The sequence below is a fragment of the Diplotaxodon limnothrissa genome, linkage group LG3 (genome assembly GCF_057381915.1).
Source record: "Diplotaxodon limnothrissa isolate DT_005_m linkage group LG3, D_limnothrissa_male_GT1.1, whole genome shotgun sequence".
NCBI classification, from domain to species: Eukaryota; Metazoa; Chordata; class Actinopteri; order Cichliformes; family Cichlidae; genus Diplotaxodon; species Diplotaxodon limnothrissa.
Genome location: NC_140598.1, coordinates 47073633 through 47091509, shown reverse-complemented (window position 1 = coordinate 47091509; position 17877 = coordinate 47073633). Strand labels below are relative to the sequence as shown.

Sequence of the window (17877 nt, the reverse complement as noted above, 5' to 3'; positions counted from 1 at the left end):
CACAGCTCTTTGGTATCTGCTGTGCTGCTGCTTCACTCTCTCTCTTTACAGAAAGTTGTAGAAGTTTTCAGACGTGTCACTGCTGGATGTGAGGATGGGAGCCACTTTGCTCTGTGAGCTGGGCCTATTCTGTGAGTACATCACTGACTCCTATTGTTTGATTCATACTGATCCATAAACATGTTTTAGTAAGAAGAACAGAGCATCAGTCATTTGTACCATTTCAGGTCATGTGATCAGAGGACTCTCATGTTTGTTACCAACATGGTTGTTTGTAGACTGGATTAGATGCACTGACTCAGATCAGAGTGGAGCTGGTTTAGATTATCTAAGAAAGGTTTGTTTCTTCCTCAACAGTAATTTGATGCATTTTACATAATAATATAAGATAATAACACATTATAGTAGAAACTGATAAACCACAAGTGCTTATGCATGCATTTATTTGTTTATTTTCTGTATTTCAGTCTCTTAAGTTTGATAATGTCTGAAGTTTCTGTCTTTATTGTAGTGCTTTATACACTTCTCTGCACTGGACACGCTCAAGGTGACTGAACAGTTTTACTTTTTTATTTTCTTTTGTCGTGAAAGTTTTAAAATAAACTGCTAACACCAGGTGAAGATGATTTAAAGTGGTTTAATATTGTGCTGCAACATGGAGAGAAACACATTAGTCCAACATCAGATTGGTCTCTGAAGATCGGCCACTCTGATCCTTTTATACCTTCAAAATTACTCCAGTTGTCTCCCTAGCAGTGCTGGGCAAGTAACACTGACAAAGTAATTAATTATAGTTACTTCTTCAAAAAAATAACTGAGTTAGTAACTGAGTTACAAGATTCTAAAAATAATGAAAAGTAACTATTGCGTTACTTAGAAAAAAAAAAAGAAAGAAGAAAACAAAAATATTCAGGAATTAGAAAAAAACATCAAATCACTAGAAGAAGCCTACGCGTCCCACCAAGATCAGGAAACATTGAACAAAATATGCAAAACAAAACTAGAATTAAATGAAACTATTAATAAAAAAACACAATTCCTTATACAAAGACTTCGCTTGCAGAATTTTGAACACAGTAACAAATCAGGTCGATTTCTAGCTAACCAGCTAAAAATAAATAAAGAAAAAACAACTATATGTGCTGCTAAAGATTTATCGGGGAACACAATATATGATCCTGGAAGAATAAACAACATTTTTAGGGATTTCTATGAAACTTTATACTCACCACAAATAAACCCATCTAAAAATGAAATTGATCTGTTTCTTGACAACGTAACTCTTCCAAAATTACTAGACAGTCAAGCAATGGAATTGGATTCGCCACTGACGCCAAGTGAACTCCAGGAAGCCCTGATAAGTATGCCCAATAATAAGGCTCCAGGTCCAGACGGCTTCCCTGCAGAATTCTACAAAGAATTCTGGACAATTTTGGCACCAGTATTCCACAGCATGTTGCAGGAAATCGAGGAAAAGGGCAGACTACCACCAAATATGAATTCTGCCAACATTAGTCTCCTGCTAAAACCAGGCAAAGACCCTTTATTTCCCTCAAGCTATCGTCCAATTTCTCTTTTAAATGTAGACCTTAAAATAATCTGCAAAGCTCTCTCAAAGAGATTAGAGAAAATGACCCCCCTCTTAATTCATCCTGACCAAACTGGTTTCATAAAAGGTCGGCACTCCTCAACAAACACTCGTAGATTACTTAATTTAATAGACTACTCATACGATAAAAACATCGAAGCCATAATATTATCTCTAGATGCAGAAAAAGCATTTGACAGAGTTAATTGGAAATTTTTATTCGCAACTTTACACAAATTTGGTTTTGGAAACTCTTTCATAAACTGGATAAGAATATTATACAATTCCCCAACGGCTCGTATCAGAACAAATGACCAGACATCCTCCAGCCTCTGTCTCCTGAGGGGCACCAGACAGGGATGCCCACTCTCCCCCTCACTTTTTGCAATTTTTATCGAACCTCTAGCAGCAGCATTTAGACAGGCTACAACAATTAAGGGCATAAAATGTAAGAACATAGAACATAAAATCAGTCTCTATGCGGATGATGTGTTGCTTTTTCTGCAAAACACACAAACCAACCTCTCTGAGGTAATTACTTTAATAAACTGGTTTTCAAGAGTTTCAGATTATTCAATTAACTGGCCAAAATCTACAGTTCTCCCCATTAACTGCTCCTTCCATAATTCTTCCTCTGCCCCACTGCAATCCGGAAATATTAAATATTTAGGTATTAATATCTCTCCTAAGCTTTCAGACTTAACTAAACTAAACCACATCCCACTTCTAAAGAAAGTAGAAGGCGATCTGACTAGATGGAAATCTTTACCCATATCACTCATGGGAAGGGTCGCCACTATAAAAATGATGATCTTGCCAAAAATAAATTACTTATTTTTGATGATCCCTAACAAACCATCACAAGATTGGTTCAGATCTCTGGATTCATATATTTCCAAATTCCTTTGGAAAGATAAACCCCCGCGTATTAGCTTAAAAACGCTACAAAGAACCAAGGATAGAGGAGGATTAGATCTGCCTAATTTTCACCAATACTTCTTAGCCAACAGGCTTCAGTTCATCTCAGAATGGTTAAAACATACCTTCTTAGTTGAGCCCTGGCTAGATGTTGAACAGGCACTATGCAAGGATCTAGAGATTTCAGACCTACCATTTATTAGCTCAAACATCAAAAGACATGAATGCTTTAAAAGTATCAACATCAGCTTTTCTCTAACAGCATGGTGGGAGTTTCTAAAAATAACGGAGTCTTCATTAATCCCATGCAAACGTACACCTATCTGGAATAACCCTGACATATTACAAAACAATAATATGATTAATTTCCCAGAATGGAGTTGCAAAGGAATTAAATACTTAGAACATATATTAGAGGGAACAGAATTTATTCCATTTGACAGACTAGTTAAACAATATGGGATCAACAAGACAAGGTTTTTAGAATATCAACAAATTAAATCCATAGTAAAAAAGAAATTTAACCTCAGTCAAGTTGAATTACAAACACCACTAAGTGCGGCACATTTTCTTACTCTTAAATCCCCCAAATTATTATCTAAAATATACAGAACACTTTCTAAATTAGATGAATCAATATCCCTTCCTACTGCAAAGTGGGAAGCAGATTTATCAGTCAACCTAGACCAAAACTTCTGGTCTCAGATTTGCTTAAAAACTTTTAAATTAATTAAAAATCCCAGTCTGCAATTAATACAATACAAAATACTTCATAGAGTGCACTATACAGGTCATCGGATGTTCAAGATGGGCTTTACATCTTCCAACAACTGCTCACACTGTCAAGGCAATACACCAGACAATTACATCCACGCTCTTTGGTTCTGTCCACCAGTGCAAAAGTTTTGGCGCGAGATATGTGAAGATTTATCAAAATGTCTGAAATGTAACATTCCAACCTCCCCCTTAGTGTGTTTGTTGGGCAGCTTAGATAATGTCACTTCAGAAAAGAATATAGCCCATATGATCTTCACTGCCCTATGCATAGCCAAGAAAACAGTCCTCATGAACTGGAAAAATAAAAATAATCTTAATTCTAACCAATATAGAAATTATCTATTAGATTACATTAGTCTTGACACAGCCTCTGCCACCACATCAGATCAATTGCTCTGGGCCCCTTTTATCAGCTCCATCACCTAGTGGGGGTGGGGGGTCATAGTTTGGTCCCGCCTTCACTGTTGTGATTGGTGAGGGGGTAGGGACAGGCTTAGGGCGTCGGGGGGTTCCCCGGAGGCATCTTCCTTGGGGGGCTCAACCCGGGGTAGCGGTCACGTCCGGTTGAGGGCTCTGTTGGCTCTCAGGTGACTGTTTCCTCGCAGCTGCGTGCAGCGGGGCTAGGGGAGGGTCTGTGCTGACGGACGTGGGTTACTGACCTGGCAACCTGGCTGCCCCTGGGTAGGTCCGGGATGGGCGTGAGGTTCTGGGGGTGCTCCGTCTCTGGGCGGGGGCCCGGGCCGGGCCTCGGGGGCTCGGGTCCTGGTTGGTGTGTTGCCGGGGTTGTGGGCGGGTGGGTGCATGGGGGCCCGGCCCTGGAGCAGGGTGCCGCCGGTGCATCGAGCCGCCTGGGGGGCTCTTCAACTGGTGGGGGGGATGGTCATATCTGGCAGGAGCTTTCTTCTCTCAGGAACTCTCTGCAGGAGGGGGAGATACAGGAGAGGTGGAGGAAGATCTCAGCCTGGGCGTTTACCGTCTTATGTAGTCTGGAAGATGTGTGGTTGGTGGGGTGGGTGCAGTTTTCTCTGTGGTGGGGTTGGGTGGACTGTCCAGGGCTCTGTGGAGCCGGGGGGCGCTACTGCACTGGGCCCCGGTCTGATGGGCCTGGGCCCCCCTTCCCTGGCGGGTCGCGGAGGGTGGGAGTGCCTACTGGGGTCAGCGGGGGAGCTGGCCCCAGGGAGGGGTTACCTGCCCCTCCCTTCCTTCCCTCCCCATCTCCAGCTGCCTCCCTCTTCCCGCTCCTCCACAACCACCCACACATGCAGGGCCTTGGAGTGGGGGTATGTCACCAGGGTGCAGAGGAGGCTACCCCCCCCCTGTCCCCTTCTGGCTGCCTCTGCCTCAATTTTATCCCACAACTTAGACATTCACATTATTCACACTCTCATTACACATACATATAGGATCTTGGGGGTGGGCACAATCACGGAGTCCAAATCACCATCAGGGTGTATACCTCACCCCTGACGTCGTTGCCCACCTCTCAATTTTAAATACACTTAGTCATTGAGGGTTAGCAGGAGGGACTATGCGCTTACCTGCTGCTCCTTGGCAGGTAGCTCCATGCCCTCCTGGGTTTTAATTGCACCTTAGAACACATATGCATCAACACTACAATGAGCGGGTGGAGGGAGGTTTGGAGTCTTCTCCCACCCCCATTCTCTGCGGCCTGCTGGAGCGGGAGGGCTAGTAGGAGGAGTTGGCCGTCCGACTGCGGTCTGGGGTGTGGGGCCTCCCTGCTGCTGCGGAGTCGGGGTGGTCTGCCTCTCCCCACCGCAGGGAAAAGGGTAACACCACCTGGGTCTGGGTGCAATTCCCCCCTCCAGGGGCAAGGGTACCTAGACCCGGTTTGTAGAGTACGCTTGGGGAGTGTGATTGTGTGTACAGCGTCTCTTTATGTCTGTCTCCACGTTGGTTGAGTGTGGAGTGAGTGCATATGAGAGCATGAGGGTGGGAATGGATGTTTGTGTCTGTGTGTGCCTGTATGTCTGTGTCTATATGTCAGGTTGGGTATCAGACGCCACCTCTCTGGGGACACCTCAGGCCCTCCAAGGTTTGGAGGCCTATCTCCACCCACCACCACTTCCCCTGCCGGTGGCGGACTCCCTCAGGTGTCGGTGTGTTGGTGGTTCTTTGTGTCTGGGGGTGGGCGTCCAGGTACACACCGGCTCACTCCTTGGCGGCCGCTTGTCGGGGCCTGGGGCCTGGGGCTCGCTCGGGCCCCTTTGGAGGTGGGGTGCCCCCGGCCTCTCGGCCTAGGGCTCGGTCACTCAGGCGCAGCTGGGGGCCGGCGGAGCTCACGGGCGCGTCACTGCAACCCCCCCTGGCTTCTGCTCCGCGGCTGCTGAGTGAGCCCTCATCTGGGACTCTCCTTAGCTCTTACTGGAACAGTGGCGCGGCTGCCCCTCTGTTGGTCTTCCATGGTCTCTTGTGTTCTGGGGGCCTCTGGATGTCTGGAGTTTTGATCTCCTCCATACCCGCTTCACACCCTGGAGGACGGGGCTGTGGCCCCCCCACACTCCCTAGCAGATCATTACATGGAGAAACCTTTGGAATGCAAGCATGCTGATCCACACAGGTATGCACACATGGGTATTCACAGACGCGGACTAAAGCTCTCTTGGCTGCTGCCTCAAAGCACACTGTGCGCTGTCTATCTTGCGTGCTGCACAATATCGTTTATTACTTAGTAAATACTGATATCTATGACTAGCTAGTTTATTGTGATGGTGCTTTGTTTTCTCTATTATTATGTTGCTCTTTGTTGTTTGCTGTCTCCTCTGTTTGTTTGTTTGTTTGTTTGTTTTTTTCCCCATACAGGTGACCCAGGAGTTTTTTTTGTTTTTTTTTTTTTTTTTGTCTCTCTTCCCCCCCTTCTCACCGTCTCTTCTCCCCTTGGGTTTTCTTTCTTTCTCTCCCCCTCTCTCTCTCATTCATTCCCCCTGTCCTATTTATTAAAAAAAAAAAAAAAAAAAAAAAAATGACAAAGGATGAACTGAAGCTCTGCCATCACGTAATGTCGCATACTGCTGTTTCTGATGTCATTTAAAAAAAAAAAAGTCTAACCCTGTGGGGTCCAGTGTATAATTGGCCATTTTTAACTACTTTTGATTTTACTTCTACATTTCACCTTTAACCCTTTAAGACCTACCATAGAACCAAGTCCACCAGAGCTTATCTTTATATTATACATGCTGTAGTGCCATTTTTGGGAGCATAAGATAAGATAAGATAAGATAAGATAAGATAGAACTTTATTAATCCCTCGGGTGGGTTCCTCTGGGAAATTCGACTTCCAAAAAGCACAGCAACGACCGAAGTTACAGTTACAGAATTGTTATATATATATATATATATATATATATATATACACACACACACACACACACACACACACACACACACACACACACACACACACATATATATAAATACAGAGACAAATATAAATAAAATATACAAAGGGGATAAATAGAATAAATAGGAATAAAAAATAAAAATACAAGTGAAATTGCACATTTCAAGTATTGAGTCTATTGCACTGTTGACTATTTACAAAAGTATTGCACAAGGTATTGTACAGTGAGGTGAAGAGGCACTACAGCTTAGTTGTTCCCCCCTCCTTTGTCCTCCTGTTTCCCCTCCCTCTCCCCTCCAGAGAGGAGTTAAACAGTCTGATGGCGTGTGGGACAAAGGAGTTTTTAAGTCTGTTAGTTCTTGTCTTTGGGAGAAGCAACCTGTCACTGAACAGACTCTTCTGGTTGTTAATGGCCGTGTGCAGAGGATGCCCAGCATTGTTCATAATGTCCATCAGTTTCTTTAATGTCCATCAGTTTCTTTAAGTTGCATTTCAAGTTGCTATGCATCAATACAACCGTTATAGCCCACATTTTAGTAATATGTATGCACTAGGTTCATAGAAAGTACATAAATTGCAAAAAAGTGCAATAAACTACAAAAAAAATTGAAAATCTTTTTTTTTTGTTTTTGTTTTTACATATATTTCTAGTTAGAGAGATTTCAGAGGTTTATTCCTCAAAACTGTAAATGCAAAAAAGTTGCACAAAATAGTTTCCAACCACAGGAAATGTATTTTAAGTGTCTTCATAGTTTTATTTTTGAGATACACCAATTTTGATATCTTGCAGGAACAACGAAAATAAATATTATATTATGGGGCGATTGTGGCTCAAGAGTTGGGAGTTCGCCTTGTAATTGGAAGGTTGCCGGTTCGAGCCCCGGCTCCGTTGTGTCCTTGGGCAAGACACTTCACCTGTTGCCTACTGGTGGTGGTCAGAGGGTCAGAGGGCCCGGTGGTGCCAGTGTCCGGCAGCCTCGCCTCTGTCAGTGCGCCCCAGGGTGGCTGTGGCTACAATGTAGCTTGCCATCACCAGTGTGTGAATGTGTGTGTGAATGGGTGGATAACTGGATATGTAAAGCGCTTTGGGGTCCTTAGGGACTAGTAAAGCGCTATATAAATACAGGCCATTTACCATTTATATATTATAATGCAAATTTGCAAAGAAAACAGCATATGCATCAAAATAAACTATTTCCAGCAGTGCAATTTGAGTTCTAAGCATCCCAGAAACTATACAGAAAAGCATAAAGCAAAATATGACTTTCAAAAACACCAGTATAGGCTTATCAGGCCCTGAAGGTAAAAAACTAAATTTTCTGCAAAAATGACGTCATTTCTGATTTCAGCCAGGTAATGGTGGACATACGATAGTTCACACTGACGTCTATTGCAACCTAGGAAGTGTTGCATATTTCTGGAATATTATGTTTTTGTTGCTGCAAGAGCTTTTTATGCAATTTTTGGAAAGCTATATGTGGAAGGAAACCGTGACTTAGGACAAGCTAATGGCATAACATGTCAATACAACTCCTCTGGTTTCATATGCAAAAAATTTATTATTTATTTATTGCGCTACCTTACGTGGTTGTAGTTCTCCAGAGATTTTAAAATAGTTACGCAAAATGGAGCGTGTCCACTCCAGCTGGTTTTAAAGGGTTAAAAACTATTTACTTTGCCTTGTTTGGTATCATTCTTTTCAGCACAACCTCACGTGTCTGTTACAGTTCTGTTTTCATTTTGACATACTGTATTAACACAATTGATCTAAAATCAGACAAAAAACATAAAATCCGAGTAGAAAAAGTGATATTTTTTTACTGTAACAACCACAAACATGTTTATTGAATCATATTTCATAACTTTAAATGCAAATATAAATTGTCAATTTGAAAATCATATGCACAAGTTTTGCAAACAACAAAGTTATTTGCAGCCATTTACATTTTACCCCTTTTTTTAAATAACCATTTCAAAACTATTTACATAACAATCAGCTGTTCTACATTCAATAAGATTTCACACAAATTATTTGTGCCATTCCAAAAATGTCTGTCCACTATAAAGGAGAACATCACAGCCTGATACCTGCAGGTCTGACAGCAGCAGGTGTATCACTCCTTTTTCTACCTGGAGACAGCAGTCACCTCATTGTTCTGACACACAACACAAAATTACCCACAACACTACACACTAACTACACAAGACAACACATTAACTACACGCTCCAAACACGCTAAACGTCACAAATCTCTCACATCTCAAAACTCGCTCTCTCTCTTTTTCTGCTGTCTTTCTTTCTCTCTCTCTCTCTCTCTCTCTCTCACCGTCACTCGTAAACCTCCCCCCTCTTCCTAAACAACCAAATGTCATGTTGCCACATCATTTTTGATTGGTCGACATGGTACATTTTTCCACCAACACGAAAGGGCTGTTTTTTGTTTTGTTTTTTGCTCATAAGCAGAGAGTGCTTGCTAGCGCTGTCCTAAGACAGAAACTATGAGGAAAAAGTATATATATTGTTTATCATGACTCTGGTTTTACGTGGCCTATCAACACAATTTAAAAACTGGTATATATCACCTTGTTGCTTTGTCATCTTGAAGTGGTCATGTGATCGGCTACTATATTCTTCCTCAGTCAAACAGCAGCACTCATGCGATTGTTTTGCCCCCCTAGCTTCAGTTGTTGTGCTTGAAAGTGATCATCGGGCAGAAAGTGATTACTGTCAGTGGGAGCGCCCATAGCTGCTTAACCCTTTAAAGCCGGTCGGAGCGGGCACACTTTGTTTTGCGTAACTATTTTTAAATCCCGGTAGTGCTGCAACCACGTGAGCTAGCGCAATAATTTTTTTGCATATGAAACCGAAGGAGTTGTACTTACATCTTATGCCACCAGCTTGTCCTAGGTCACAGTTTCCTTCCACATATAGCTTTGCAAAAACTGCATAAAAAGCGCTTGCAGCAACAAAAACATAATATTCCAGAAACACGCTTTGCCGATCCGATAAGCTGTTCATAACACTTCCTATGTTAGAATAGACGTCAGTGCGAATTTTCGCATGTCCGCCATTACCTGCCCAAAACCGGAAGTGACATCATTTTCGCGGAAATGTAGTTTTTTACTATCAGGGCCTAATGAGCCTATACTTGTGTTTTTAAAAGTTATCTTTGACTTTATGACTTTCTGTGTTGTTTCTGGGATGCTTAGGACTCAAATTGCACTGCTGGAAATAGTTTATTTTGATGCATATGCTGCTTTTTTACAAATTTGCATTGTAATATTTCGTTTTTTCCTGCAGTATATAAAAATTGGTGTATTTCAAAAATAAAACTATGAAGACACTCAAAATAAATTTCCTGTGGTGGGAAACTATTTTGTGCAACTTTTTTGTATTTACAGTTTTGAGGGATAAGCCTCTTAAATTTCTCTAACTACAAATATATGTTAAAAAAACAAAAACGATTTTCAATTTTTTTGTAGTTTATTGCACTTTTTTGCAATTTATGTAATTACTATGCACTTAATGAATACATATTATTAAAATTTGGGCTATAATGGTTGTATTGATGTACAGCAACTTGAAATGCTCCCATAAATGGCTCCACAGCATGTAAAAATATAATATAAGCTCTGGTGGACTTGGTTCTATGGTAGGTCTTAAAGGGTTAAAGCTGTAGCTTCCAGATTACTTACGTAGTCAGCTACTTCCGTGCAACTGATATAGGGTGTAGTAAGCTGAACACAGCTTCAACCGTCTGTTTGTTGAAAAATAGTAACGGGCCGCACCGCATTTTCTTGTTAGCAACGGTAATGCCGTTGTAACGATAGGAATAGTAATTACTGAAAAAAGTAACGCTGTTAGTAACGCTGTTATTCCCATCACTACTCCCCAGAGACCAAAGTCTTCCAGCTGTCCTTTTATACCTTGACCAAACTTAGAGACAAAGGAAATTGAAGTTGGCCCATGTCACGAGGGGGCGATACCTTCAGCCTCATCCTTAAATCCTTCTCTTCAGAGTTTAAGAATTACGACGCTGTTTTCTTACTTAGCACCTAAAGAATTACATCCCGAATCCTCCCTCGATCTTCTCTGAGATAAGGATGGGAGTTTCACTGTCTGTCTGTATAAGATCTCACCTGAACTCACAATGGCCCCACTCTGTCTGTATGTGTATGTGTGATAGAGCATAAGGCCCATTTGGGGTGCTATTGTACATGCATATAACTAAGTGAGCAAGTGATATTAATAATACTAAAGTGATCAATATATAGAGTAAAGAAATGTCCAATACACTTCCTTTTTATCTATTTAGTAAAGATTGAACAGAAAATACTGCATACTCACCCTTAAACACTTTCCATTTCTGTTTTTATTTATTCATTTTTAATACGTTTCTCATTTTATGAAAACATCAACACAGATGTTGCCTTTGATGTCATAAAAGTATTTCAGATTGCTTATATTGTCCTTGTGTTTGAATCTAGATGCTGTGCTAACTATTCAACCCAGCTGGTCCATTTTTTTCACCGGGGAGTTTGTTACCTTCAAATGTAACATGAACAAAGGAAAAGACAGTAAATTGGAATACAAAATTAACAAGAATGGTCGAGAATTTATCCAGTACAACACACTGAAAAACTACAGATTAGAAATTAGATCTACTGGTGACAGTGGTGAATACCAGTGCTCAAGTCGTACAAAGAGCTCACATAAACCAAAGCACAGTAATACTGTCTCTCTAACTGTATTAGGTAAGTCCTCAGTGAAAAAACAAACGATACATTTAAACACTAATCTGGATGATAAAATACAGTGTACATTTGATTAATGTTGTCATGGAAACTTGAAACTTTGAACACAACCACTGTTTCTTACATGTTACTTTGCTCACAATATACACAATGCTAATGCACTCTATAATGCATCATATTCGTTTTAATGTGTAACAGCAGCACTTGTGAATGAAATTAGAAAAAAAACTTCTGTTATCTAAGCAAAAATCATACAAATACAAATCCCTCTTAACCCATCATTGTCTATCATTCAGCAGTGAACTGCATTACTTTACTAATTAGTTACAAGTAGTTCACTATTTTGTTCATGTATTAATTAAGTGCGACTTCTTCAGGCCAGAAAACTGAAAAACTGCTATACCATTCTTTTGTTGGGATGTAAGATTTACTACACCACTGGAACAGTGTTGAGATGGACACCGGAAAGAAAATAAAAATTAAAAAAACAAAAAACAAAACTGAAATATGATCATAGTGAAATATGTAGATTTTACCTCAAGTCAGAAATTGAATCCACTGAAAACATATTTTAAAGTGTAGCTTTATAATAGATCATGATGTGTATATTTTATTTCATATTAGCACATAAACCCAGGGCCACAGTGAAAGCAGGAACAACAATCATACCAGTAGGGGGCAGTGTGACTCTGACCTGCTCTGTGCAGAGCTCTGATGGATGGAAATATGAGTGGTTCAGACGAACCCAAAGAACCTCTGAAGGTAAAATCAGAGATCAACAAAACAGAGATATCAGAGTATCTGAAGGAGGAATCTACAGCTGCAGAGGAACAAGAGGAAACCCAGTTTACTACACTGATAGAAGTGATGAAGTCACCATTGAGAAAACCTGTGAGTTCAGTCATTTAGTTTGAAATATACATTCACTCATGATTATCAAACGTACAATGTTAAGTTTTCTGTGTTGATTTCATGTTTCTGTTTGTATCTCAACTGTTAATATGTGTAAACAGTTTCCAATAAAGTTGTTGTAAAACAACAACCCAACTGGCCTCAGATATTCAGAGGTGAGACGATCACTCTGACATGTGAGGTGCAGGAAGGAGGTGAAACCACTGAGTGGTGGTATGAATGGAGAGGACCCAGGACACCCACACAGTGGACACACAATAATGATGTGACATTCAGAGTTTCTGAGTCCAGCAGTGGAGACTACATGTGTAAGAGTCGATGCAGAGATGACTCATATTCTTCAACAGAGTGGAGTGAAGCCTTCACATTGTCAGCATCAAGTAAGTCATGTTTGTTGTGTGATCTCCATTTGACAAATGTCATAATGGTCAGCACAGGATGAATTCAATGGTCTACAAAGCATGTTACATTGTTAGTCAGACAAAGAGCTGCACCTGATAGTTGCCTCATTGTAGACAGTTTGTCACCACTTTGTCATCAACTTTCAACTGGTATCCAGTCTTTAAGTGAGGATGTGATGAACCCTGCTTCCGGGTCCAAATTACTCTTCATTTATTAAGGCTGTTGTGTCTTTAACATGTTTTAATGCTTTGTATCTTGTTCTATTTAATCTGAACAAAACCCCAAAAAAAGTCAGTTATCACTGTCAGTCTGCCTCGCTTTTTATTAGAACTATTCATTTTAAAACTCAGTTTTGAAAACCTTACGATGCACCTAGAGCCCATACAGCAGTATGTTAATGCAGTGGTTTCCAAACTTTTTTCGCAACCCCCTTTGTTTCACAAGAAAAATGCTGCATCTCCTGCTTTGCGTTTGTGTGGGCGCCCCGTCAAAAAACCTGTCCATTATGCTAGCAGTGCACCCCCCCTAGGGGCCGGGCCCCACACTTTGGGAAGCTCTGCGTTAATGACTAACCTCGTATTTTGGATGGATTATCTCAGTTGTTCCCCTGACTTAAGTTTGTTCTGTTTACAGCATCCTGCCATACCATTGCATTTGTCCCTAACCATTGGGAACCCCCACGTTAACTTTTATCAACTTGAAAAAAATTAGTGTTCATCCTCCAGCTTAACTGTGCTAATGTGTTTATATTATGCTATACGTAGATGTGTAGCTAGTCACCCCGTGTCACTTCAAAATATACCAGCTAGCCTCTTCAGTAACCCTAAAAACATCACTGCTGTTTAGTTCCCTGTTTTTATTGAGGTCGGAAGTGATAGCAGAGCTGTACTTTGAATTTTTCAGAATTCCCTCAGTCAGAACATGGTATATCATCTTTATACCATGTTACCACCTTAGGTAACTTCCTGCTAGCTTCTGACTCTGTTAAATTTCATAAATTCTGTTTTCATGAATGCCTGGATGTCAAATTTAATCGTTACACCTGGTAGAGCAACAACACTGATCATTTTATTAAAGATGAAAGAATTTAGACAGTTTGTAATTCTCAGTGATGCCACAGTGTTCGTTTGACTTTAGGACCTGGTGCTGAGTTTGGATCTGCACACGGCTAATGATGCCACCGCAATGCTGACCTGCTGCTCCATCACTTGAGTGCAATATTAACATAAATAAAGAGGGGAAAAAATGATTAGGTTGCCAGATTTAGCTTGACACCCAGTCATTACTACAATCTGAACCCATTGCTATGGAAGTAAAACCAGAGTGGACATAATCTGAGCCTTGTGCGTGAGTTCAGATGCATGGAGGAGGTTGTAGCCTGTGCACTGTCTATGCACCCACAGAAAGGGCTCACATCTGGGCATGCCGGGTGTGAAAAAAATGTAAAAAGAAGAAAATAAGTTTTGTAGGAGGTTAAAGAGCATATGGATGTAGGTTTGTTGTTGTAATATTTCAGGAGGAGATGTCAACATTTTCCTTACTAATAATTTACTCATTTTTTACTTGTTGCCATGGTGACTGATAACGCTATAATCAGTAGTCTATTTCCCTTGTTCAGCTGGATTAAGGTGGGATGAGACATCCTAGAACTATGTATAATGATTTGGTGACATTGATCATCATTTACAGAGCCAAGTGTTGTGAACATTTTTAGAATTTATTTATTAAGTTTGGACCAGGAGTTTATTGAGTTAATGAACAGTAATTTGTGAGTTTTGAGCCTTTTTTTCCAAACTAAAAAGGGATTTTTTTTATGACATGGGAATATGGCTGGTTTCTCTGTAAAGCATGTTCATCTCCTCCTGAGTGGTCTGACATCTGAGACTAAGCTTACTAACACTTGTTGGGTTATCTCACGAATTTGTTGTTGCAGTGGGACCTACAAAGAATCACACAAAAAAAGTAAAAGTATTTTTTTATACATGGAGTAGGAAAGGGGAAACACTGCTTTTACAATGTTGGGTGATAAAAATGTGATGCGCTCGTACCATTTCAGTTTGGTCTCTTTTCCTTGTATTTGTTTTTGGAAACTGAAGCAGAGGTGGACAAGAGGGGAAATGAAGGCTTGTAACATTAGTACAGTGTAGATCCTGACCTTTGTGTACAGTATAATATATTTACTTTTTTTCTTTTTCTATCTTAACTCAACAGCAGATCAACCAAAGTCCCAAATAACATCTGATATGAGAAACATCCCAGTAGGAGGAAATGTGACCCTGACCTGCTCTGTGAACTCATCATCATCATCTGGATGGAAATACTACTGGTACAGAGATGAGAACTCATCTGAACCTCTGATCATACAAGATGGAGTTTTCTACCCAAATGGACAAATCAGTGTCTCACAGGAAGGACTCTACAGGTGCAGAGGAGGAAGAGGAAACCCAGTTTACTACACAGAGGACAGCCAGTCAGTCAGGATTGATAAAAAGGGTGAGTTTTCCATCACTATCAAAGAGTGAATATTCCAGGAATAAAGAATGTGGAAATCAATATTGTCATTAGTCATTTATATACATATGAAGAGCATAAGATCCACAAAGAAGACAGTGAATGGGAATATGAATTGATGACAAATAAAGCAGGAAAAAAAAACCCACCACAGATTGCAATAAAATGTGCAATCATCAGTTACTATTAAGAACATTGTAATATAGCTGATATGTTCTGTAAACTCCCTATGTAAATTGTGGTGGTGATTCACATTATAATAATCTAATTAGGGTATATTATTTATTACAGCAGTACCTGAGCCTGAACGATCTTCATTTCTCACCCGGTTGATTGTTGGACTCCTTTGTGGAATTTTACTGATTCTTCTTCTTCTTCTTCTGTTGTTGTATGTCTTCAAGCGGTCAAAGGGTGAGACCATTTTCTTCTGGTATTAGATTGAATATGATCTATGATGTGTTTAAAAAGCTGCATGTAGTGTTACAACACTAAAAAAAGTAATTGTCTTTTTTTACAGATTCATTCTTTGTCAGGTTGGTTCACATTTCACTTCTCTTTTTAGCATACAAGAATTAAATCCTGTGTTTCTTAAATAATAATAATAATAATAATAATAATAATAATAATAATAATAATAATAATAATAATCTACTGTTTTACTACACCTTATGTTCCACCAGGACTGAGAACACAAATCAGAATGAAATTCAGAGACAAAACAGTTCTCCTCTCCAAGGTCAGCCTTTGTTTGCTATTATTGTTGCTGTTGGTCTGTAATGTAAATATGTAACAAATGTACTAAATAAGGAAGTGGATGCTATCCACATACTATAGTGGTTAATAATTAAAATTTGTATATGTATCTGATCATCTACCCAGAAATTGTCATTTCGTTTTTGTTTTCTTTGTTCTTTTTAAATGTTCTTTGGAAAGTTTATAGTGATGTAAAAATGCTATGCCTTTGCTGTTTGTAATGTTGTAACCACATTTAATATATTTACATGGCTTTGAGTGTCAGTATTTTTTATGTTTTTTTAATTTTTTTAGTTATTCTAACATCAGCCTTGATTTTGTAGATGATGCTTGTTTCTATGAATCAATCAAAGACTGCGACGACACACAAAATGGTAAAGTACATAAATAAGGCAATAAGGTATATAGAGTCTGTGTGATGTTTATTTATGTATGACTATGTAACTCTGTTCCAGCTGAATCTGGGGATTTCACATATTCTTTGATTGAGTTAAAAAACTTCACAATGAAAGGTAAGAATTTGATGTTATAAAAACATGAAATACAGTAGATTAGATGTTTTCATAGGACAGTAGTATCTATATTAAATTTAAAATCATTCATTCATATGAGCCTTCTAACAGAGACGAAGAAACATGCTGTCTGCTTGTCATGTGCATTCCTCAAAAATAAATAAATAAAACAAAAGCCAGTTAAATTTAAGAGGCATAAATACATCCAGTTAGGAAGCATAAACCATGGTGACTCCATATGACCTGCTAAAAGTGACAGCAGGTTCACTGGAGAGGCAACAAAATGGCAAGCCCAAAAATGACAACAGTACCTGCATCCCATTCTAGTTGGATAGGTAGACCAGCTCCTTCAGGATGGATCGTCCACACTTGCTGTTGCCAGAAGGTTTGCTGTGTCTCCCAGAATCAGAAGGAATATGAAGACAGCAGTAATCTGTAATCCTCTGCAGGGGTGGAGGAGGGTTGAGCTTCTCTGACACTGAAATGAGAGCTAACAGCAGCAGAGAAAGAAACAGATTTTTAAACATGACAGCAAGGGGTCATCAGGAAATCTCACCTTTAATAGAGCGAGAACCTCCTTCAGTCAGTTCATGTGATAAGTTTGGTGTTGACTGACAGAAAAATCGTTCCACCCTTTGTTTATGCTGAGCATCTGTCCATCCTCTTTTAGATGACAGCCAGTTCTACACACAGGTCTACTACAATAAAGCTAAATCCAAGAGAGACAAATGTAAGTAAAGTAATACAATCAATAATTTATTTATCTTTCTGTCTCATTTACAATTTTTTTTACAGATCAAAGAAAACTGTATAAAAACGAACAGCTGTCGTATGTAAGTAAGAGGTTACTGGCAATTAACTTTGACTAATGATGTCTTTATTTGTATGAAAATCCAGCTCCTGCAGCAACTGATGAAGACGTTTACTCTGAAATCAAGCCACAAACAGCTCTTGGTAATGAGTACCTTCAATAAGTTTTCAAGCAAGTAGATTCGGTCCCAAATCTGAATTGAAGAGATCATTGTGGGGGAAAAAAGCTAATGGACTGTATTATTAAAATAGAGCTTTATTATAAAGTGATGGCAAGCGTTGAGATTAGGATCTGTTTTCACGTTAGCATAAGCACTTATTCATTTATTTATTTCTTTAAGTATGTTTTTCTGTTACCTTGAATTGAATACGTATCATTTGACTCATTTCAAAAAGCTTTTTTAAAACAATATTATAAGTTGATTAACTTTTTTTGTCAGTAGTTTTTGTTATCTGATTACGTGTGTCATATAAATCATTTCTTTATTAAACCTGATATATTATTCACTTTGCAGTGTTCTGTGGTGTTTGCTGAAAAAGAAACCTGTTCAAGTTGACTTATACTCCTTCATGTTTTTTGC

The 17877-nt window shown here is 39.6% G+C and overlaps 1 protein-coding gene across 1 annotated transcript in view; it reads left to right on the top strand.

The window, feature by feature from the left end:
• LOC146636212 (uncharacterized) overlaps positions 1-17460 on the top strand; it is a 32927-nt gene extending 15467 nt beyond the window's left edge. The window contains exons 8-18 of the mRNA XM_085350294.1: positions 11130-11396; positions 12021-12287; positions 12410-12688; positions 14922-15203; positions 15513-15632; positions 15739-15754; positions 15902-15957; positions 16298-16348; positions 16430-16486; positions 17157-17216; positions 17384-17460. Coding sequence (XP_085206420.1) covers positions 11130-11396; positions 12021-12287; positions 12410-12688; positions 14922-15203; positions 15513-15632; positions 15739-15754; positions 15902-15957; positions 16298-16348; positions 16430-16486; positions 17157-17216; positions 17384-17460 — 1532 coding nt within the window. The remainder of the gene's footprint in view (positions 1-11129; positions 11397-12020; positions 12288-12409; positions 12689-14921; positions 15204-15512; positions 15633-15738; positions 15755-15901; positions 15958-16297; positions 16349-16429; positions 16487-17156; positions 17217-17383) is intronic.
• Positions 17461-17877: the final 417 nt, after the last annotated feature.